The 21,207-nt window shown below is 48.2% G+C and overlaps 1 protein-coding gene across 1 annotated transcript in view; it reads right to left on the bottom strand.

Moving 5' to 3' along the window:
• The window catches only part of SIAH3 (siah E3 ubiquitin protein ligase family member 3), a 73,269-nt gene extending 53,267 nt beyond the window's left edge, over positions 1 to 20,002 (bottom strand). Inside the window, exon 1 of the mRNA XM_006072543.3 lies at positions 19,427 to 20,002. Coding sequence (XP_006072605.1) covers positions 19,427 to 19,561 — 135 coding nt within the window. The 5' untranslated portion in view covers positions 19,562 to 20,002. The remainder of the gene's footprint in view (positions 1 to 19,426) is intronic.
• Between the last annotated feature and the right edge of the window lie 1,205 nt (positions 20,003 to 21,207).

Genomic DNA, 21,207 nt, shown 5'->3' with positions numbered 1-21,207 from the left:
TGTCATCTTTCCTTTTTAATTGTTTAGTAGAAACTGTGCAGACAGCTGCTATTCCAAGGGTCTTCCCAGTTGGTACAGTGGTAAAGAATCTGCCTGCCAATGCAGGAGATGCAAGAGATGCAGGTTTGATCACTGGGTCGGGAAGATCCCCTGGAGAAGGGCATGGCAACCCACTCCAGTATTCTTGCCTGGAAAATCCCATGGACAGAGGAGCCTGGTGGGCTACAGTCTGTAGGGTCACAAAGAGTCAGACATGACTAAGCACGCTCATGCACACACACACACACACACACACACTGCTGTCCCAATGCCTGCTTCAGGAACAGAGGAACAGCAGATTCTAGTGCCCCCTGGACCGCCCAGGCGTCCTGATGTTGCAAAGCTTCATGTTTGTGTGGAGCTGTGCCCCTTGCCCTCCTAATAGTGGCTCTGCCCGGGGTCTTCCCACTTCAACATGGAAAAAACATCCTCCCAGCAAACCCTTGGGAACTCTCAGGTGTCAGAGAACCCATCGTAATAATTCCATACCCAGATAACAAAATGGAGATGCAGAGAATGTGAAGGACTCATCCGTTGACTTTGGATAAATTAGTTGAGTCATTCCCATCTTGAAAATTTCTGCCTTCCCTGCAGGACAAGTCTCTCCCTTTCATAATCTCAAGCTTTTTCTCAATCCTAGAGAGTTCCCTCTAACGTATTATTCAAATATGAACTATTTCCATGTTAAATACATAGAAAAACATGAAAAGAGGAAGGGAAGAAGGCAAAAGAAATCAACCTCCAAGAGGACACTCCTATGTGTTGGGCACTGATCTAGGTGCTTTTGCGTGTTTTTGACACATTTAATCCTCCACCAGCTTCACATTTTTTGTCTTCTTATAGTCATTTGCCTAGAGTCACATAGGTATGAATATTGGAACTAAATCTGAAGCCATATCTGAGTCCAAAGGCCATGATCTTTCTAGTACACTGAGAGGTGCTTAAGACACATTGGTAGAATTTCACTTTTCTACTAAATTTCCGTCACTCACGATAAATGGGTTAAGCTTGTATGGTTAACTATTCACATCCTCCATTTTACTTCTGTCTTATTCACCTGTTCATGCCACCATTTGGCTTAAACGGTCTCAAACCCTTTGGAAAAGAGGCCACGTGAGGAAGAGGTGAGCGGTACAGCCGTCTCTGCGCACCAGGGTCGCCCAGCAGGGAGGCACTGGGCAAATGTCACCTCTCACCTGCCAGATGGCGACGCCAAGGTTAAGTGACTCGCTCCAGACCCCACGGGCGCGGAGCCCGACCGCTAGCGCAGCCTCTCGGCTCTGAGGAAACCTCCTCGGCCGAGCATTTTCAGGAGCCCTGGTGAGTGCCTGGGAGCGCCCCTTTCCACTCTCATTTCTTGTGGTTCTTGGAGAGCCTCAGGTGCCCAGCACTGGCTTTGGCAGGTGCACCGAGAAGGGTCCACTTGGCATTTCTTTAACTACCATAAACAGATGTAGCACTTGGGCCTCAAGAGGCAGCTTCTGGCTTTTTTTTTGTCTTTTATTATTTATTTGTTTGTTTTAACTGAACTGTAGTTGATTGACAGTATTGTGTTAGCTTCAGGTATACAGCAAAGTGACTCAGTTACATATACATATATTCTTTTTCAAATTCTTTTTTAATTATAGCTTATTACAAGGTAATGCGTATAGTTCCCTCTGCTATACAGTAAATCCTTGTTCTTTATCTATTTTATATATAGTTGTGTTAATCCCATGCATGCTTGTGTGCTAAGTCCATTCAGTCATGATTGACTCTTTGCGACCCCATGGACTGTAGCCTGCCAGGCTTCTCTGGAAGGAATCCAGGAATCCAGTCCATGAGGATTCTCCAGGCAAGAATACTGGGGTGAGCTGCCATGCCCTCCTCCAGGGGACATTCCTGACCCAGGGATCCAGTTTGTGTCTCTTATGTCTCCTGCATTGGCAGGCAGGTTCTTTACCACTGGTGCTGCCTGGGAAGCCCTGTTAATCCCATACCCCTAATTTATCCCTACCCATCTCCTTTCCCCTTTGGTTACCATAAATTTGCTTGTTTTCTATGTCTGAGTCTATTGCCATTTTATAAATACATTTGTTTCTATTACTTTTTAGATTCCACATATCAGTTCAGTTCAGTCGCTCAGTCGTATCTGACTCTTTGTGACCCCATGGACTGCAGCACACCAGGCCTCCCTGTTCATTGCCAACTCCCAGAGTTTACCCAAACTCATGTCCATTGAATGGGTGATGCCATCCAACCATCTCATCCTCTGTCGTCCCCTTCTCCTCCTGCCTTCAATCTTTCCCAGCATCAGGGTCTTTTCAAATGACTCAATTCTTCGAATCAGGTGGCCAAAGTACTGGAGTTTCAGCTTCAGCATCAGTCCTTCCAATGACTATTCAGGACTGATCTCCTTCAGGATGGACTGGTTGGATCTCCTTGCAGTCCAAGGGAGTCTCAAGAGTCTTCTCCAACACCACAGTTCAAAAGCATCAAATCTTCGGCACTCAACTTTCTTTATAGTCCAACTCTCACATCCATACGTGACTACTGGAAAAATCTTAGCTTTGATGACATGGACCTTTGTTGGCAAAGCAATGTCTCTGCTTTTTAATATGCTGTCTAGGTTGGTGATAACTTTTCTTCCAAGGAACAAGCGTCTTTTAATTTCATGGCTACAATCACCATCTGCAGTGATTTTGGAGCCCAAAAAAATAAAGTCAGCCACTGTTTCCACTGTTTCCCCATCTATTTGCCATGAAGTGGTGGGATAAGATGCCATGATCTTAGTTTTCTGAATGTTGAGTGTTAAGCCAAGTTTTCACTCTCCTCTTCCACTTTTATCAAGAGGCTCTTTAGTTCTTCTTCACTTTCTGCCATAAGGGTGGTGTCATCTGCATATCTGAGCCCAGGGTTTCTCATGATGTACTCTGCATATAAGTTAAATAAGCAGGGTGACAATATACAGCCTTGACGTACTCCTTTCCCTGTTTGGAACCAGTTTGTTTTTCCATGTCCAGTTCTAACTGTTGCTTCCTGACCTGCATACAGATTTCTCAAGAACAGGTGCAGGTCAGGTGGTCTGGTATTCCTATCTCTTTAAGAATTTTCCAGAGTTTGTTGTGGTCCACACAATCAAAGGCTTTGGCATAGTCAATAAAGCAGAAGTAGATATTTTTCTGGAACTGTCTTGCTTTTTTAATGATCCAACAGATGTTGGCAATTTGATCTCTGGTTCCTCTGCCTTTTCTAAAACCAGCTTGAACATCTGGAAGTTTATGGTTCACATATTGCTGAAGCCTGGCTTGGAGAATTTTGAGCATTACTTTACTAGCATGTGAGATGAGTGCAATTGTGCAGTAGTTTGAGCATTCTCTGGCATTGCCTTTCTTTGGGATTGGAATGAAAACTGACCTTTTCCAGTCCTGTGGCCACTGCTGAGTTTTCCAAATTGCTGGCATATCGAGTGCAGCACTTCCACAGCATCATCTTTCAGGATTTGAAATAGCTCATCTGGAATTCCATCACCTCCACTAGCTCTGTTCGTAGTGATGCTTCCTAAGGCCCACTTGATCTCGAATTCAAGAATGTCTGGCTCTAGGTTGATGATCACACCATCATGATTATCTGGGTCATGAAGATCTTTTTTGTATAGTTCTTCTGTGTATCCTTGCCACCTCCTCTTAATATCTTCTGCTTCTGTTAGGTCCATACCATTTCTGTCCTTTATCGAGCCCATCTGTACATGAAATTTTCCCTTGGTGTCTCTAATTTTCTTGAAGAGATCTCTATCTTTCCCATTCTATTGTTTTCCTCATTTCTTTGCATTGATCACTGAGGAAGGCTTTCTTATCTCTCCTTGCCGTTCTTTGGAACTCTGCGTTCAAATGGGTATACCTTTCCTTTTCTCCTTTGCTTTTCCCTTCTCTTCTTTTCACAGCTATTTGTAAGGCCTCCTCAGACAACCATTTTGCCTTTTTGCATTTCTTTTTCTTGGGGATGGTCTTGGTCCCTGCCTCCTGTACAATGTCATGAACCTCTGTCCATAGTTCTTCTGGCACTCTGTCTATCAGGTCTAATCCCTTGACTCTATTTCCCACTTCCACTTTATAATCGTAGGGATTTGATTTAGGTCATACCTGAATGGTCTAGTGGTTTTCCCCACTTTCTTCAATTTAAGTCTGAATTTGGCAATAAGGAGGTCATGGTCTGAGCCACTGTCAGCTCCTGGTCTTGTTTTTGCTGACTGTATAGAGCTTCTCCACCTTTGGCTGCAAAGAATATAATCCATCTGATTTCGGTTTTGACCATCAGTGATGTCCATGTGTAGAATCTTCTCTTGTTTTGTTGGAACAGGGTGTTTGCTAGATTCCACATATAAATGATATCATATAATAGTAATATTTGTCTTTGTCTGACTTGGCATTCAGTATGATCACCTCTAGGTCCATCCATGTTGCTGTAAATGGTAATATTTCATTGTTTTTTTATGGCTGAGTAATGATGCTTTTGAACTGTGGTGTTGGAGAAGAGTCTTGAGAGTCCCATGGACTGCAAGGAGATCCAACCAGTCCATTCTAAAGGAGATCAGTCCTGGGTGTTCTTTGGAAGGACTGATGCTAAAGCTGAAACTCCAGGACTTTGGCCACCTCATGCGAAGAGTTGACTCATTGGAAAAGACCCTGATGCTGGGAGGGATTGGGGGCAGGAGGAAAGGGGGACGACAGAGGATGAGATGGCTGGATGGCATCACTGACTCTATGGATGTGAGTCTGAGTGAACTCCGGGAATTGGTGATGGACAGGTAGGCCTGGCATGCTGCAATTCATGGGGTCGCAAAGAGTCAGACATGACTGAGCAACTGAACTAACTGAATATTCTATTGCCTATATATACCACATCTACTTTATCCACTCATCTGTTGATGGACACTTAGGTTGCTTACATGTCTTGGATCCTGTAAACAGTGCCGTTCTGAACATTGGGGTGTGTATATCTTTTCAAATTAAAGTTTTTGTCTTTTCCAGATACTATATATTCAGGAGTGGGATTGCTGGATTCTATGGCAGTTCTAGTTTTAGTTTTTTAAGAAACTTCCATACTATTTTCTATAGTAGTTGTACCAATTCACATTCCTACCAACAGTGTAAGAGAGTTCCCTTTTTTCCACACCCATCTGGTATTTATTGATCTAGACTTTCCCATGATGGCCATTCTGACTGGTGTGACATCGTACCTCACCGTAGTTTTGACTTCCGTTTCTCTAATGACTAGCATTGTGGACCATCTTTTCATGTGCCTCTTGGCCGTCTGTATGTCTTTTTTGGAGAAATGTCTATTTAGGTCATCTGCCTATTTTTTGATTGGGTTGTTTGTTTTTTTGATACAGTTGTATGGACTGTTCATATATTTTAGGAATTAAGTGCTTGTCAGTTACACTGTTTGCAAATATTTTCTCCCCATCCATGAGTTGCCTTTTTATTTTGTGGATGGTTTCTTTTGCTATGCAAAAGCTTTTAAGTGTGATTAGGTCCCATTTGTTGCTTTTACTTTTGCAAGTAAAAAGAGACTTATGTAAGACAATATTGGTACAATTTATGTCAGAGAAAACTTTGTGTTCTAGGATTTTTAAGATGTCATGGTTAAATATAAGCCACGTTGAGTTTATTTGTGTGTATAGTATGTGGGTTATTCTAACTTCATTGGGCTACATGAGGTTGTCTAGGTTTCTCAGCATCACTTGGTGAAGAGACTGTCTCTTTTTTGGCTCCACTGTGCAGCTTGTGGGATCTCAGTTCTCCGACCAGGGATCAAACCTGTGCCCTGCAGTGGAGGTGCAGAGTCTTAGCCACTGGACCACAGGGGAAGTCCTGAAGAGAGCTGACTTTTCAGTGGGGCAGCTTCTTCATGTGCTCATCAGCCCTCCTGCTTATGGGGGGATGGGGCTGGGGGCGGGGGTGTGCAGGGCTGGGGGCAGCCGCGGTGCTTCAGGGCCAGGCCCCTGCCCACTGTGGTCCTCCAGGTGGTCAGCCCGAGGGCCGCAGAGATGCATAGGCATCACGGGGGCTGGGAATGGCGGTGATGGCACATGGCTCCAGTCTGAGGCACTTTCCTCCCAGAATTCCTTTAGCTCCTTCATGTCAGCGTCCCCCGTGAGCCCTCTGCAGCCTCTGTGAGTTTCCCCAGATGTCAGGGCTGCTGCTTGAGGTGACTCTGGGGATTGACTACCTTGGTGACCTCCCTCCACAGTGCCTGGCTGAGCGTTTTCCTCAGAAGTCAGTATAGACACTGCCCTGCACGGCTCCAGCTTGTATACTGGGAACAAAGACCGCAAGCATCACTCCGCCCTTCTGCCATAAGCCCACCTCTAACCCGATGCCTCCCTCAACTCAGTTCTTCTCACAGCAGCTTTGGAAAGAAGAAACGTTTGAATAGCATCAGGAAAAGGGCTGACCAGAAGTCAAGGTAGAGGCTGAGTTAAATTAGATAGAAAATGGTCATTAAAAGTTCGCTCCTCTTTGATTTGAGTTTAAAAAAATAAATTTGATAATAAAGTATGGCTGCTAATGGGAAAGAACATTTCAAAGTTCTGTGGATCTCTGAGAGAGCAGGTGTGACAGGGTAAGAGCCTCATTCTCTTGAAGTATGTTTTTGATTTTGAATAAAAAGCTTTCTTTCTTTTCTTCTCAGAGAAAAAGTGCCCTGTTTAATGATATCCGAGTGCTTAGAGAGTGTTTGCATTCTGACACGGTCGAGTAGTTCCCATTGTCATTGAGAAGCAAGTGAGGTATTGACAAGACAATCACGTGGCCCAGATTTAGGGGTCAGTGCTGGGGCTCAGTGGTAAAGGAAGCTGCCTGCCAATGCAGGAGATGTAAGAGACACGGGTTCAGTCCCTGTGTCGGAGAAGATCCCCTGGAGAAGGAAATGGCAATCGCCTCCAGTATTCTTGCCTGGAAAATCCCATGGACAGAGGAGCCTGGCGGGCTACAGTCTATGGGATTGCAGAGTCGGACACGACTTAGTGACTGAGCACACAAACACACACACATAACAAAGAAAGCATAGTCATTATTTCGTGAGACTCAAATTGCTATCCTGGTTTGTCTGACCTAATATCAAACAGTCCATAGGGTCAGGAAGAGTCGGACAAGACTGAGCCACTGAGCACGCACGCCAGTTTCAGACACTCTGTCCTCCTCCAATCATGCAATCCATTTGAAAAAAATGATCATGGGACACGAACTTCCTTTTCTGCAGATAATTTTGAGTCGAGCACTTAGGTAAAGTTGTTGCCAAGATTTCCTTCAAGTATTGTATGCAAATTGTAATTTTTAAAAATCTGTGTGTATTTATTATTTATTTGGCTGCGTGGAGTCTTAGCTGTAGCGTGCTGGATCTTCCCTGCGTCATGTGGAATCTTTTGAGGCAGCGCATGGACTCTCTAGTTGTGGTGTTCGGGCTTCAGTAGTTGAAGGTACTGGGGCTTAGTTGTTCCTCGGCATGCGGGATCTTAGTTTCCTGACCAGGGATTGAACCTGCATCTTCTACATTGGAAGGCAGATTCTTAACCACTGGACCACCAGGGAAGTCCCCCAAAGTCATAGTTGTTATCAAGCCTGATTTGGAAGGCTAGGCTCTTTGTAGAAGCTTCCAAGTAGGTGGTCTGTGACGGAGCGGGAGAGACAGCTTAACACAGAGGTTAAAAGCACCAATTAAACTCTACCACTCATTGGATGCACCCTTGGACAAGTTACTTAATTTCTCTGTACCTCAGCTTCCCCCCATGTGGTTTGGAGATAGACTGTCAGCATGGTTTTGAGAATTTTTAAAAAGGCAATTTGGGTAAATCACTTAGCATGGCACTTGGCACTTAGGAAGTGCTCAATAAATATATGTTAATTAGGAAACATATACACATATGTGGACTTCCCTGTGGCTCAGACAGTAGAGAATCTGCCTGCAATGCCGGAGACCCAGGTTTGATCCGTGGGATTGGGAAGATCCTCTGGAGAAGGGATTGGCAATCCACTGCAGTATTCTTGGCTGGAGAATTCCATGGACAGAGGACCCTGGCAGGTTACAGTCCATGGGGTCACAAAGAGTCAGACATGACTGAGCAACTAACACTACTACTACACACGTATGTAGTTTTAACTTGGGTTCCCCAAAGAAGAGCCTGAGAGAAGGACTTCATACAGTGGTTTCTTTGGGAAGAGATTCCAGGAGGCAGGAGGAAGGGACAGAGTCGCTGCCATTGGCCACAGGGTCCATCCCACGGGGCAGCCCAGGGAATCCTAGAGCAAGCCTCCCAGGATCGTCCCCCAAGAGCTGGGGCATCAGTGTATGTTTAATGTCTGTACATACAATGAGCCAGGATCTCAGCTCAGTATTTTTAAATGAAATACAATACACTCAACATTAGTCTTATGGCCAGTTGTTTGTTGTGAAATAGGAATGCTGAGGGATGACATACGAAGAAATTTTTTAAAGCACAGGATTTTTTTTTAAAGGATTCCTTTTTTTATAATTGTATTTATTTTTGACTGAGCTGGGTCTTAGCTATTGCGCAGGCTTTTCTCCAGTTGCAGTGACTGGGGGCTATGCTCTAGTTGACATGCGAGGGTTGTCATCGCGGTGGCTTCTCTTGCTGCAGAGCACGGGCTCTGGGGCTCTTCAGCTTCAGCAGCTGCAGCGCATGGGCTCAGTAGTTGTGGCTCCCAGGCTCTAGAGCACAGGATCAATAGCTGTGGTGCATGGGCTTAGTTGCTCCATGACATGTCGGATCTTCCCTGATCAGGAATCAAACCCGAGCCTCCTGCCTTGGCAGGCGGATTCTTTACCACTGAACCACCAGGGAAGCCCCCAAGCACAGGATTTTAATTTTAAATGGTTTCACTGCACAAGAATTGTGTATCACTGAGCAAGCTTTTTTCCTTTCCTCTGCTTTGATGGAATGATAATAATATACTATTTCCTAGGGAGAATTAAATGCATAGCATTTAACACAGTTCCTGGACATAGCATGCCTGCCATAAATGGTAGCTATTTTGTGGTTGTGCTGATCATTAATGTTATTATTGTGTGCATAACTGGGACAGCAGAAAAGCACAGCCTGTGGATTTCAGGATATGCAGCCAGCTTAGCCTAAGTCACAATATACCTGTAATTTATAGACAGGGAACACAAGGTTCTGAGTGGCTTTCTGCCTTGGACTTCCTGGCACATCCTTGGCAAAGTCGTAGGAATTAGATCTGAGGGACCGTGGCGTCTGGCTACAAAGCTGGGCAGATGGCTAGACTAGCTGGCCCATCTTTTGTAAAATCTTGTATTGATCTGGATTCGGTTCAGTCTCTGTGGAGCCTTCCTAATGCCATGCTCACCCTCCCCAAAATAGTCACAGTGGCCTTTCCCCACCATAGAGGACACTCTCCAGTTTTGTCCTGGGGGCCCCTCCCCCTTCCACAGTCCAGTCTCTTCCAGCTGGAGTTCCTGGTACTGCCTGGATACAGCCCTGCAGCACACAGCTCCCTCCTAATCACAGGTTCGTGATTAAAAATACATTAAAGGACCGAGAAATGATTAAGAGATACAGCGTCTTGCAAGTAAAACTGACATTTCCAGTTAGACCACAATTCTAAATGATCCACAGGGACCCTATTCATCTGCTAAAAACATCGGGCTGATCACAGATTGGTTTCTGATGGTGCTTTCATCCAGGGCCCCAGGTCAAGATGAAAACGTCACCTTTTGTAGCAGAACTTGACCCCCCCTGCTATCTGAAAGTCTGGGGTTATGGCTTTGTGGCTTGGGTGATTTCACTTACAGCCTCATCCCAGTCCTTTGCTGTGTATTTGGGCCAGCAGTAGAGATGCGAGGAACACTGCCTTTTTAATGCCCCATGTTTACCTGCCTAGTTGTTACCTTGCCAAGGTCCTAAGGACAAGGACCCCCTGGGAAGATGCCCAGCATGTGTGGCTCACATTAGAGAGGCAGCATCTTTATCCAACGCCCCAGCCCCCAGCAGTGTGGTAGCTTACATAGAGCAGTGGGCCCTGCCCTGCCTCAGTTGTGACCCTGGGCATCACCCCTTTGGGTCTCATCTGTTTGAACCAGGACCTGGACTCTGTCTGGTTCCCTGAGCTTGAACCCGTTGTCGTTTAGTCGCTAAGTCATGTCTGACTCTCTTCGACTCCATGGACTGTAGCCCGCCAGGCTCCTCTGTCCATGGGATTCTCCAGGCAAGAATGCTGGGGTGGGCTGCCATTCCCTCCTCTAGGGGATCTTCCCAACCCAGGGGTCAAACCATGTCTCCTGCATTGGCAGGCAGATTCTTTACCACTGAGCCACCTGGGAAGCCTGAGCTTGAACCTACTATGCTTCAAAATCTTGGTCAGTCAACAGACAGATCCTTTTACTGCTGACCCTCCCCTCTCTTTCCCCCAGCATCCAGTCTGAGAAGTTTGATCACTTGTCCAAGTTGGGCAGAAGAATCTTGGTACATCTTGTGCATCAGGAACATCTCTAAGGAGCTCCACTTACTAGTGATGCCAGCTACCATTTATGGAGTATGTACAAGGTGCTGGGTGCTGTACGAAGCAGTTTATCTACATTATATTTCACCTTCATGATAAGCATTTTAATAGTTGAGGAAATGTGGGTTCTGGGAGGTCAAAGAGGTTACTCAAGGGAACTGACATCACTGGATCCAAACCCATCTAGGTCTGAGTCCAAAGCCTCAACTAGAATGTTCCTCTTTTCTCTCCCATCTCTCCCTTTACCTCTTTCCTGAGGCTGGAGGTCAGTGACAGTTTGGGTGGGGAAGAGAGATCCCTTCTTTCCTCCACAGGGGTGCTGGGGACCCCATCAACTGGGCTTTACACCCTCTGATCTTGCATTGCTATTCAGAGACCACTCAGGGTCCAAAAAGGTTGGCATCTCAGAATTGCCATGGACCGTGTGTGTGTGTGTGTGTGTGTGTGTGTGTGTGTGTGTGTAGAAACTCAGGTGGCGTAAGGAAGAGCCCAGCCCTGTGGCCTTTCTTGGTGCTTTTTATAGACTTGCCTGATGGTAGGATCCAGGAAATTCTTTCTTGGCTTAGAAAGGCCAGAGCCTCTCTCTCCCTTGATTTCAGGGGCTACAGGTGGCTCAGTGGTAAATCAGCTTGCCCGTGGTGGCTCTATGGTGGCTGGTGGCTCAGCCTGCCAATGCAGGAGACTCAGTTTCCATCCCTGGGTCAGGAAGATCCCCTGGAGGAGGAATGGCAGCCCACTCCAGTATCCTTGCCTGGAGAACCCCATGGACAGAGGAGCCTGGCGGACTACAAGTCCACGGGGTCTCAAAGAGCCAGACATGACTTAGCAACTCAATAAGAACACCAAGCTTCTGTTAAGCATCAACCATCCCACCTAGCTCACAGGGAAGGGACTTCCTCAAGGCAGAATGAACTGCAGGCAGAGAGAAAATGAATGTCCAGTTTCCCAGGGAGCCTGCAGGTTTTGCCCGCTTACCTCTCCCCGCCCTGTTGCATCTCTCAATGGTGTCACTCAGCCTCACACCCTCACCCCGATCAGATGTCCCTCACAGACCCGCTGGCCCTTGTGCTTACTCGGCTGCCGCTAATGAAAAGAAAGCATGCATAAGTCATGAGGACCCTTCTCCGGCGAGAGGAGAGGGGACCTTGTGGCAGGGCTCCTGGCTCTGCGGATGTTGGGCACCAGGGCACACGTGCCAGCCCGTGTCCCACCTGGCACGCCCATCCTCCCCCAATCCAGCCCCTCGCCCACTGCACTTCCAGGCCCGGAACTCAAGCAGGGCTCAGGGTTTTCTTTGAAGTTAGGCAATAAGGACAAATCTGACTTTTACGTAAGGCAAGAAATTGTTCTATTCAAAACTCTCTTGAAGGCCAAGGGCAATTCACAAGTACTAAGGAACAGCAGGCCCCGAGGCCCGAAGGAAGGGAGGGGCGGTGGAGGAAAACAGAAGGTGGAGTGGTGGGGAGACTGACTCCAGCTTCCGAGGAGCGGCTTTTAGCTTTTATCGTAATGACCCGTGTTGACAATAACGGCTGCTATTTACCGACTCTGTCCTCCACGGCAGACGTTTTCCTTCTGTGAGCTCGTTTACTCCTTGCAGCCCCATCGAAGGTGGGCGTTCTTTCCTGCTTTTTATAGAGAAGGAAATGAAGCCTCTGAGAGGCGAAGTCATTTGTTCAAAGTCACCCGTGGGCCACTGGAACAGTCTGGATTTGAGCTCAGCTCTTTCTGCCCCAAAGCCTGTGTGTTTTCGCTACACCCCCTGCTTCACCCCCGTATTGATCTGGTGGATTTACAAACTGTGTGCCAAGGGTGAGATCTAATGCTCTATGCTTCTGACAGTGTATCTCTTTATCATTTGATTTTTAAAGTCTGATGTGCAGGCATCCATGTAGATTATATTATTTTTAAAAGAATTTGAAACAGGAAAGAAAATTTATGGAAGGGATAGGGGAGTAAGGAAGGATGGTGATAAAGAGGACTTCCCAGGTGGTGCTAGTGGTAAAGAACCTGCATGCCGATGCAGGAAACATAATGAGATGTGGATTTGATCCCTGGGTCAGGGAGATCTCCTAGGGAAGGGAATGGCAATCCTCTCCAGTATTCTTGCCCAGAGAATCTTATGGACAGAGGAGCCTGATGGGCTGCAGTCCATGGGGTCGCAGAGAGTCGAACACAAATGAATTGACTTAGCACTCCATGAGGTGATGAAGAGGGCCTGATTTGCTAACGAAATGTGGGTCTGATAAAGGGGAGATGACAGGGTGTGTGGGGCAGCCCATGCGGTCACACTGGCTGGTCTAGGACTGATGGGGTACAGGAAGGGGGTCCTGCAATTTCCAGCTCCCACAGCATGCACTCAAGCAAGGGGTGTTTAGTTTGGACTAACTGGAAGGCAGCCTGGGGCAGCCAGGGATCTAGGTCTGACCTTTGGTGACCTAACTTCTGGTTCCAATTCTGTCACAAAATAGATTGAGTCTGCAAGAGGGAAGTAGTGGGTTGAATAAAGATATTCACATCTTAGTGCCTGGAACCTGAATTACCTTAAAGAGCAACAGAGTGAATATTATATGACCAAAGGTGTGATTAGCCTTGCCTTGTGGCTCAGATGACAAAGAATCCGCCTGCAGTATAGGAGACCCAGGTTTGATCCCTGGGTCAGGAAAGATTCCCTAAAGAAGGAAATGGCAACCCATTTCAGTATTCTTGCCTGGGGAATTCCATGAACAGAGGAGCATGGCAGGCTATAGTCCATGGGGTTCCAGAGTTGGACATGACTGAGGGACTAAAGCTTTCAAAGTGTGATTAAATTAAGGATCTTGCAATGAAAACTAATCCTGGATTGTCCAGGTAGGGACAATCCAGATAGGCCCTCAATACGGTCACCTGTGTCCTTATGATATGGACACACAGAGGTGAGAAGGAGGCCATGTGACCCCAGAGGCAGAGGTGGAGAGATGAGGCCACAAGCCAAGGAACACAGGGAACCCTCAGAAGCCAGATGAGCAAGGAACAGATTCTTCCCTGGAAACTTGGAGGGAGCCTGGCCTTGCTGGCACCTTGATTTTGGACCTACAGCCTCCTGATTTCTTTGAGAAATAGATTTCTCTGATTTTGTGCCTCCCCATTTGTGGTAATTTGTTACAGAAGCTGTAGGAAATACAAGTCATTTCCCTCTCTCACCTCAGTTTCCTTGACTGTAGACTAAGAAGATTCAGCCTCCCAGTTCTGACATTCTCCCCATCATTCTCTGAGCTGGAGATCCCCATGGGAGGGTGGGGCTCCATTCTCTGGGGTGGGACCCTTTCCACGTGACACCTTGTGTCTAAACAGGCCAGCTTTCCCCTCTGGGGAGCACAGCTGGTTGAGTCCAGATGACTTTTTTGTTGTTGCTCAGCCACCAAGTCGTGTCCAACTCTTTGCAACCCCAAGGACTGCAGCACGCCAGGCCTCCCAGTCCCTCACCATCTCTGGGAGTTTTGCCCAAGTTCATGCCCATTGAATCAGTGATGCCATCCAACCATCGCATCCTCTGTGATTTTGCCAGGAGTCAGTTCATTTTTTTCTTATTGTTAATTGCTAGAAAAATATTCTGCCTTACCCCAGGGAAGCCATCCAAAAAATTCTGACCTCTCTGTGAATTTCAAAGAAAGCGTTCAGTCCCTGTTTTCTCCTTGCTTCCAAACAGTCCCTGCCGCTTGAGGGACTGTGGTGAAGGGAGGGCCACAAAATTTGCTCCGGGGGGCTACCAGAGAAAGGCAGTGCCGAGGTCGTGGGCTCACCTCACCTCCACACCAGCTTCAGCTTCCCCTGCCCTCCCCATCACAGCACACCGCTACCCAAATGGCCGCCCGGAGCCTCCAGTTATGTGACTCGGGAGCCTCATTTACAATCACCATTAACCAGAAAAGCCGCATGACTGCTCTGTGCCTGCAGAGCCAAGTGTCATACAGTATTCACAGAAACCAAAGGACTGGAGGCGGCGGCACGGGAAAGCCTTTAGACTGAAGCTCAGAGAGTGACTCAGGGACCAGCTTCAGTCCCCTCTTATCCTCCTCCACTGGTCTCCCCATCCCCCCCATTCCCTCCCTACCACCCCCATCTAAGGCGCTAATAGAGCCTCCAGCCTGGACAGCAAAGGAAGATGCTGAATGTCCAGGGAATGGGGGATGGGACCCTCAGAGGTGGCTGTGTCAGGAAGAGCTGAGAAACCCACACGCCGGCTACTAAACCATCTTGAACTGCCGGAAACTAGGCATTCAGGCTGAACACTCCAAGGCCGCCTTTACATCTCTAAAAACAACATCCAGGTCTTTAGCTTCCCTTCGGCTGCCTGCCGTGCTGTGTCAGTTAGTGAAAGCCCTGAGGCCGGAACGGGATTTCCAAAGGTTTCCTGAACAGTCGAGGCGCTCGAGGTGAGGTTTGCCTTGGTTCTCCCTTAATGATACCCTCCCCCAACTCCATGCAGCCCCTACCCCATCCCCACCGTCACTCAGCACACATCCATCCATATGGCTTGGTCTCAGAATGAGAGGCAGGTGGATGCTGCAAGTCCTGGTACTAAAATGCCCTAATTTTAGGTTTAGTGTCTGCTAGGCTTCCCAGGTGGCGCCAGTGGTAAAGGATCCACCTGCTAGTGCAGGAGATGCAAGAGATCTGGGTTTGATCCCTGGGTCGGGAAGAGCCCCTGGAGGAGGGCATGGCAACCCACTCCAGTATTCTTGTCTGGAGAATTCCATGGGCAGAGGAGCCTGGTGGGGTCACAACTGAAGCAACTTAGCATGCACGGGCACTTAAAGCCCACACTGTCCTGTATGTCCCTCCCACTGTGTGTGTGCGCATGGCTCTGAGTGTGTGTATGTGTGTGTCTGTCTATAGATAGACTCAAGGTTAACGGGTTACAACAGAAAAGGGCTCTGGGGATTGGACCCACTGGATGGAGGCATGAATAGCCTCCCAGGAGCGGTAGGGAGGTTAGGGCCTTTGGGAAGTTTGCCAGAAAGCCTTTTGCAAGACTTGTTTCAGAACCTGGTTTATCAAGCGCTGTGGTTACAGGAAGTCTCCTAGCCAGCCCCGGCTTAGCGCCAGTCTGCTTGGGAAGTGCTGAGCTCTGACCCCAGAGGGGCTCTGGCGGCCACTGCAGACCCTTCCCTGGAGAGGCCGGGGTGCACAGACTGGCCAGTCCACTCTTCAAAGGGCACCGCTGGAGACAGGGCAGGAGCAGAGAGGGCTGCCGGGGCAGGGCATTGTCCAAGCAGCGAGTGTGGATGGGAGAGGAGCCAGGAGAGAAAGGCTTTCTTGGTTTGGAAATAAGCGAAGGACCGGAGGGAGAAAGTGGTGCTAAATCAGGACATGAGCCTGCACCCTGCTCGGTGCAGCCCCTGGGCCACATTTCAGTGACCTCCATGAGCGAGGAAGCAGACGGCAGCCAGGCAAGATCATCAGCTCCTTGGCGGTCGCTTTCCACGGGCTGGGACGGAGAACTGGGGAGCCTGATCTCTTCAAGGAGCCACCTCTACAGGCAGAGACAGACAGACACAGGGCAACACAGGGTGCCGTCTGCAGTCCACGGAGCCAGCTCTGCAACGGATTCTTCTTGAAGAAGGAGAACCTCTTATTTCAGGCCAGCGACTCTAAACACCCCTTTTAAGAAGGGTGGGCTTAAGGAGTGTAATGGGTTTAACTGGGTTGTCTGCATTCCCCAGGCAGGCCTTTGCCTCCACTTAAAGGCAAGCTTCTAGAACAAGCTTGCTTGAGAGAATCCTAGGTTGCTGAGTAAATTGCCATAATGAGATTGAGAATGAAGGTGACCTATAGAAGCATGGTAAATACATGGTTTTCTCTGCTCAGTAAGTGATTTTTGATTATAATTCAGCACTTGCCTCAGGTCCCGAAGTACTGCTAGCATTCTCAGGAAAGAACAGGAAAGAACAAAGTGCAAAAATGCTTCCACAAAGAAAAACACAGGCTTCCCAGTTCCTCTTGGAAGCAACACACAACCTAGAAACTTGAAAGCGAGGTTGCGGTCTCTGTGTCCGTGGTCACCACGTCATGTACCGGCCTGTCGTACAAAGTGTGGGGAAGCACCGCAGATCAATAGCCATCCTGGTTTAACGTGGCCACGACTTTTGTTTTTTTTTCTTTAAGAAAAGACTTTTTCTTCCTACGTGGATTGCAGCTTTTTACATCCAAGGCATATTTCCATGGCCTGTCTGTGGAAAGGAATGGTTGGAAGGAGCACTTTCTTTTGAGGTTTTATACCCTTCTTAATATCCATGATGGAGCAGCAGTGTTCCTAGAGAATTGTGCCTTTAAAAGCTCCAAGAAAAGCTCCAAGCTGTTAGCTCTCAGGTTGGAGAAGCAGGTAGAACTTACCTGCTGGGCCACCTGGAGCATGGATGAGACTTTCACAGAGACATCCTGGGCTGCAGAGGTCTGTCTGTACCTGGCACAGCCTCTGTAAATGCTGTGTGTCCTGTCGTACCCCCTGGTAACATAAGCATCCCTCAGTTTGGTTTGTTTATCTGTGAGGACACTTATCTGAGCAGAATCTCTAAGTGGCTTTTTATGGGAAATAAAAAGTCAAATAAGTATGTACATGACAAAGTGAGCCATGGAAAATAGCCTCTAAAAGCACATGTCACCTATTTTTATATTCATGCTTATATAGTTTCTAAGTTGGCTGAAGGCTTTAAGTAATAACTTTTGAAATTCCTAATGGAACCCTACAAATGACATGCAATAATATAATTTGGGGGGTGGAGGGGAGTGTTAATAAAGCCCATCTACCCTGAGTATCCCTTCACAGCCTCACAGAGCCACGGAGGAGGCAGGCTAGAGATTCATTGGTTCATTCTGAAGATGAAAAAGGGAAGGCTCAGAGACACTGAGTCATTCAAGGTCACAGAGCTGGTCAGCACTGACCTAAGGTCTCCAGCCCTGACTCTGGAATCCTGGGTTTGGGCAGCAGGACTGCCTGTCAAAATCCAGGCTGACATCACAGAAACAAGCACAGATGACTTTCAGCCCATCCCCTACCAAGATCTTAGCACCCTGTTTCCCCTCCATCATCAGCTGTAGCCAACGAACCATATAAATTGAAACTTTGGAAACACTAAGTCTCATAAACAATTTGTAAAAGTTTTAAAATGCAAAGCAGGAATAAACAGAATTTCTTGCCACAGGGAAGAAACGAATGTAAAGTGACAAAACAATGGGAGTTTGAAGGCGGTCTCAAAAGTAGTCATAAAATGGAATTCAGAATCATATTTTAATACGTACATCATACACTGACTTTGCCAAGGATGACTGGGGGTGAATTCCCATTTATAAAAGTAAGCCATGAAGGGAAAAAGAAATAGGGGAATGAGGGGGAGAGGGGAGGGTGGAGCGAGAGATGGGGGGAAAGAGAGCAGGAGAGAGGCAGAGCAGTTGAGATGGTGTTCATCACAGCTTGGATCCTGCAGAAAATCACTTCCTAGGTCCGGAGCACCATAGTGCTCTCAAGGTAGTCCATCACCCTTCCATCCAGGAAGGGCCTTGGCATATGGCCCCAGGGGCTCCGGGCCGCTGGCCCTCCTGGGGACTTCCAGGAATTGTTGGGGGTAGGGGTGCGAGGAGGTACCCATTAGCACTGGCCTGCAGGGCTCCAGTTGAAGAGAGTCTGACTGCAGGAGTGTATAAAGTGATGAGCAACAAGCAATAAGACCTGCCCCACAGCAGTGGTCAGAATGACAGATCTATGCTCGCAGAGACTTCCTTTGCTTAGCGGCACAGATGCCCTTTCCCCCCACCTCCCCTTCTTCTCTCAGCCTCGGGTATAATGAGAGCAACTCCCAAACGAGTCCATCGTTTATTCTGGGACGGAGCCCAGGCGGCTGCGACTTTCACACTGGGGTGCGGGGGAGTTCAGCTGCATCCTCGCACCGCCCCCTACCGCCCCCACTGCCCGTCTTCCCTCCTCCCCTAGCCTAGCGGCTCTCGGTTCATTTCCCCCTCATCTTGGCGGGGGATGCGGAGCGGTCCCTCGAGCCCGTGTTGAGGCTGTCCTCTTAAAGGGCGCTGACCTAAAGAGATGTGAGGGCCGCAGCGCCTGCAGTGATCCCAGCGGTGGCGGCTCTGAGCGGGGTTCATTACAATGCTACTGAAACAATCTGCCTGCTCCCGTCCTCGATACACCAGGCGCATCGCGCATCCAGCTCTCAGGATGCAAAGAAGACGAGCTTCTACCGACACCCCAGTCCCACGCCCCCAAGGCTGAGTCTGAGCACAGGGAAAACACACTTTGCAGAAAGCGCCCCCTCCCCAGCTCCCAGACCCCTGTCTGGTGTGGGAGGTTTGGGTCCCGTCTCGCGACCGCCCAGCCCAGCTACTTCAGGAGCAACCAGAGGGGCTTCAGAAATCCGTGTACTTCCTGCCTGCCTTTCCAGCACACGGGACAGCCTGCAATGTGGGTAACTTTTCAAACCCTCTCTCCTAAACACTTGCCCACAAGTATTTGGGAGAAGGAGGGGGACGCCCCCTACTCCCTCCAACACCCTCACTTCTGACACACACACAACCCCACCTCTGACTCCTAGGCTGACAGCGTGGGGTAAAAGAAATAGACGCTGACTCTAGTCTCCCCCGCCAGGCAGGGAAACACACGCCGTCGCGAGAGCATCCACACACCCAGAGAGGGAGAAGGAGCCCAGCGCGGGCTCCGGGTGCCCAACACCGTCTTGTGTAGCAGAGGGATGACCTTTGCCTGGAGCGCCCCGGGCTCCGTGGGAGGGTCCCTGACGCCACTGCCCGCCCCCCCCCCCCCCCCCCTGCCGAGGAAGGACTTGAACCCGAGCCACGGGAACATCAAACGGTAGCCAGCCACTCACCTTTAGGTTGTGCGTGGGGTTTACAACGCAGACAAGTTGCCCGGCGGCGGCGAACACCCGTTTAGCCTTGTTGTGCTGAAAGCGGAGGTGAATGAGATCTAACACAGCCCCAAAGCACTGGGTGAAGAAAAGCATCACAACTTTTTTGGGGGGATGATTGGCACAGGAAGGTGGCGGAGGAAGCCGTTAAGTCCTTGGGCTCTGGAAGGCGCGCAGCCTCTGAGACACTCGCTCCAGCCTGGCTTAGCATGCCTTCATATTCATCATCAAAATAAGACGGTTAGAATCTTGCAGCAGTGAGGCGGCCAATCAAAAGGACAGAAATGTTATCCTTGAGGTGCAGAGACAGCCAATAACAAATGCCTCCTCTACCGAAACTCCCTGATGAATTGAGCCTGGCAGAGAATGTATTATTGAACATTACCATAGATCAGCACATTGCATTTATCTTGTGATTACAGCCAACCATACATAATGCCGGGGAGATAGGCTGACAAAATTGATTGCTTAATGTGTCTCATTTATTAATTGACTTAATTTAACATGAGAGCCTTTCTTAATGTGCTGGCAAAAACGTGAAGCATTTAAACCGCCAAATAGTAAAACACCCCGCTCCAAAGTAGGCAGATGGATAAGGCAGATCGTGGCTCCGATTCACCAGAGCTGCTTGGGAGAAAATCAAATATTACAAGACTCCTCCGATTCCAGATAAGGATTTGGCAGCGGCAGAATCGTGCATCTTTCAATCTTGAGCTCTGACTCTCTCTGCGATTTGGATTTCAGCCGCTTGATAAATCTTACTCTCCAGTCTTTATCAAAGAGAAAAGCATTCCTGACAAATGCATTTGGAGTTGGAGGGGGGAAAATGTGTATGTATATCCGTAATACTGTAATTACTGAAGCCTGAAAGTATTAAAGCTTAAAAGTGTACAGTGTATGCTTCTAAAAATAATGAAATCCCTGGTGCATGAATGCACACACACAGGGAAAAGCTACACGGAGAGGAGAGCAGCTTGTAAATCAGCAAAATAATTACAGATGCGGAGGGCTTTTGCTTGTCATTCATTTGCATATTGGTGGGCAGCAAATTGCTAATTAACCACTAGTTTGTTGGAGACATTAAAATAGAGATTAAGAGCACACATACCACAATACCACATCGTTTGCTTGTCTCTGTGAATGCCAGCAGCGCATTTCTGTGCTGGAGCAGGCAGAGGGCATTCCAGTCCTCAGACTGCGCTCCGTCTCTCTCCAGAACCGGGCTGCTGGGGGTGCTTAAGCCCACCTACTTGTTCTGGGAGAAAGGCTGTGAGTAGTACATGAGGAGTCTTAGAGTTTGGGGCAGACTAGCTCTGATGACTTGGTCATTCTCTGGGGCTCACGCAGGAGAGTGGCGTGTTCTGTGTTTCCCATCCTCTCTGGCTGTTTCTCCGGTGGGAAGTCAGCCTGCACCCAGCGAGCCTGGGTGAGTATCTAGTGTGAATTACACCCAGAGTGTGAGAGCACATTGCTTCTTCCTGAATGGCTCTCGCTGCACTCCGGCTGCCGTGCTTGGGTTGTGATGTAGGCAAAGCTTACACATAGCTGGGACAGTGACGTCTGTGACCTGGTAAGGCAATTAAACCAGCTACTGATTAAAGTATAGAGAGAAAAAAAAATGTGTGGGTTTCCTGAAACCAGGACAAAACCCAGGTGTTCATTTTCAATTGAGTTTGAAACCAAACCAATGTTTTCAGAAATGAATAAGCCAAGCGCCCATTAAAATGGAAACTGTACTTTCT

This window comes from Bubalus bubalis, chromosome 13, assembly GCF_019923935.1.
Source record: "Bubalus bubalis isolate 160015118507 breed Murrah chromosome 13, NDDB_SH_1, whole genome shotgun sequence".
In the NCBI taxonomy this organism is placed as follows: Eukaryota; Metazoa; Chordata; class Mammalia; order Artiodactyla; family Bovidae; genus Bubalus; species Bubalus bubalis.
Note: the sequence above shows the minus strand (reverse complement) of the source record. Positions and strands in the feature narration are given on the sequence as shown.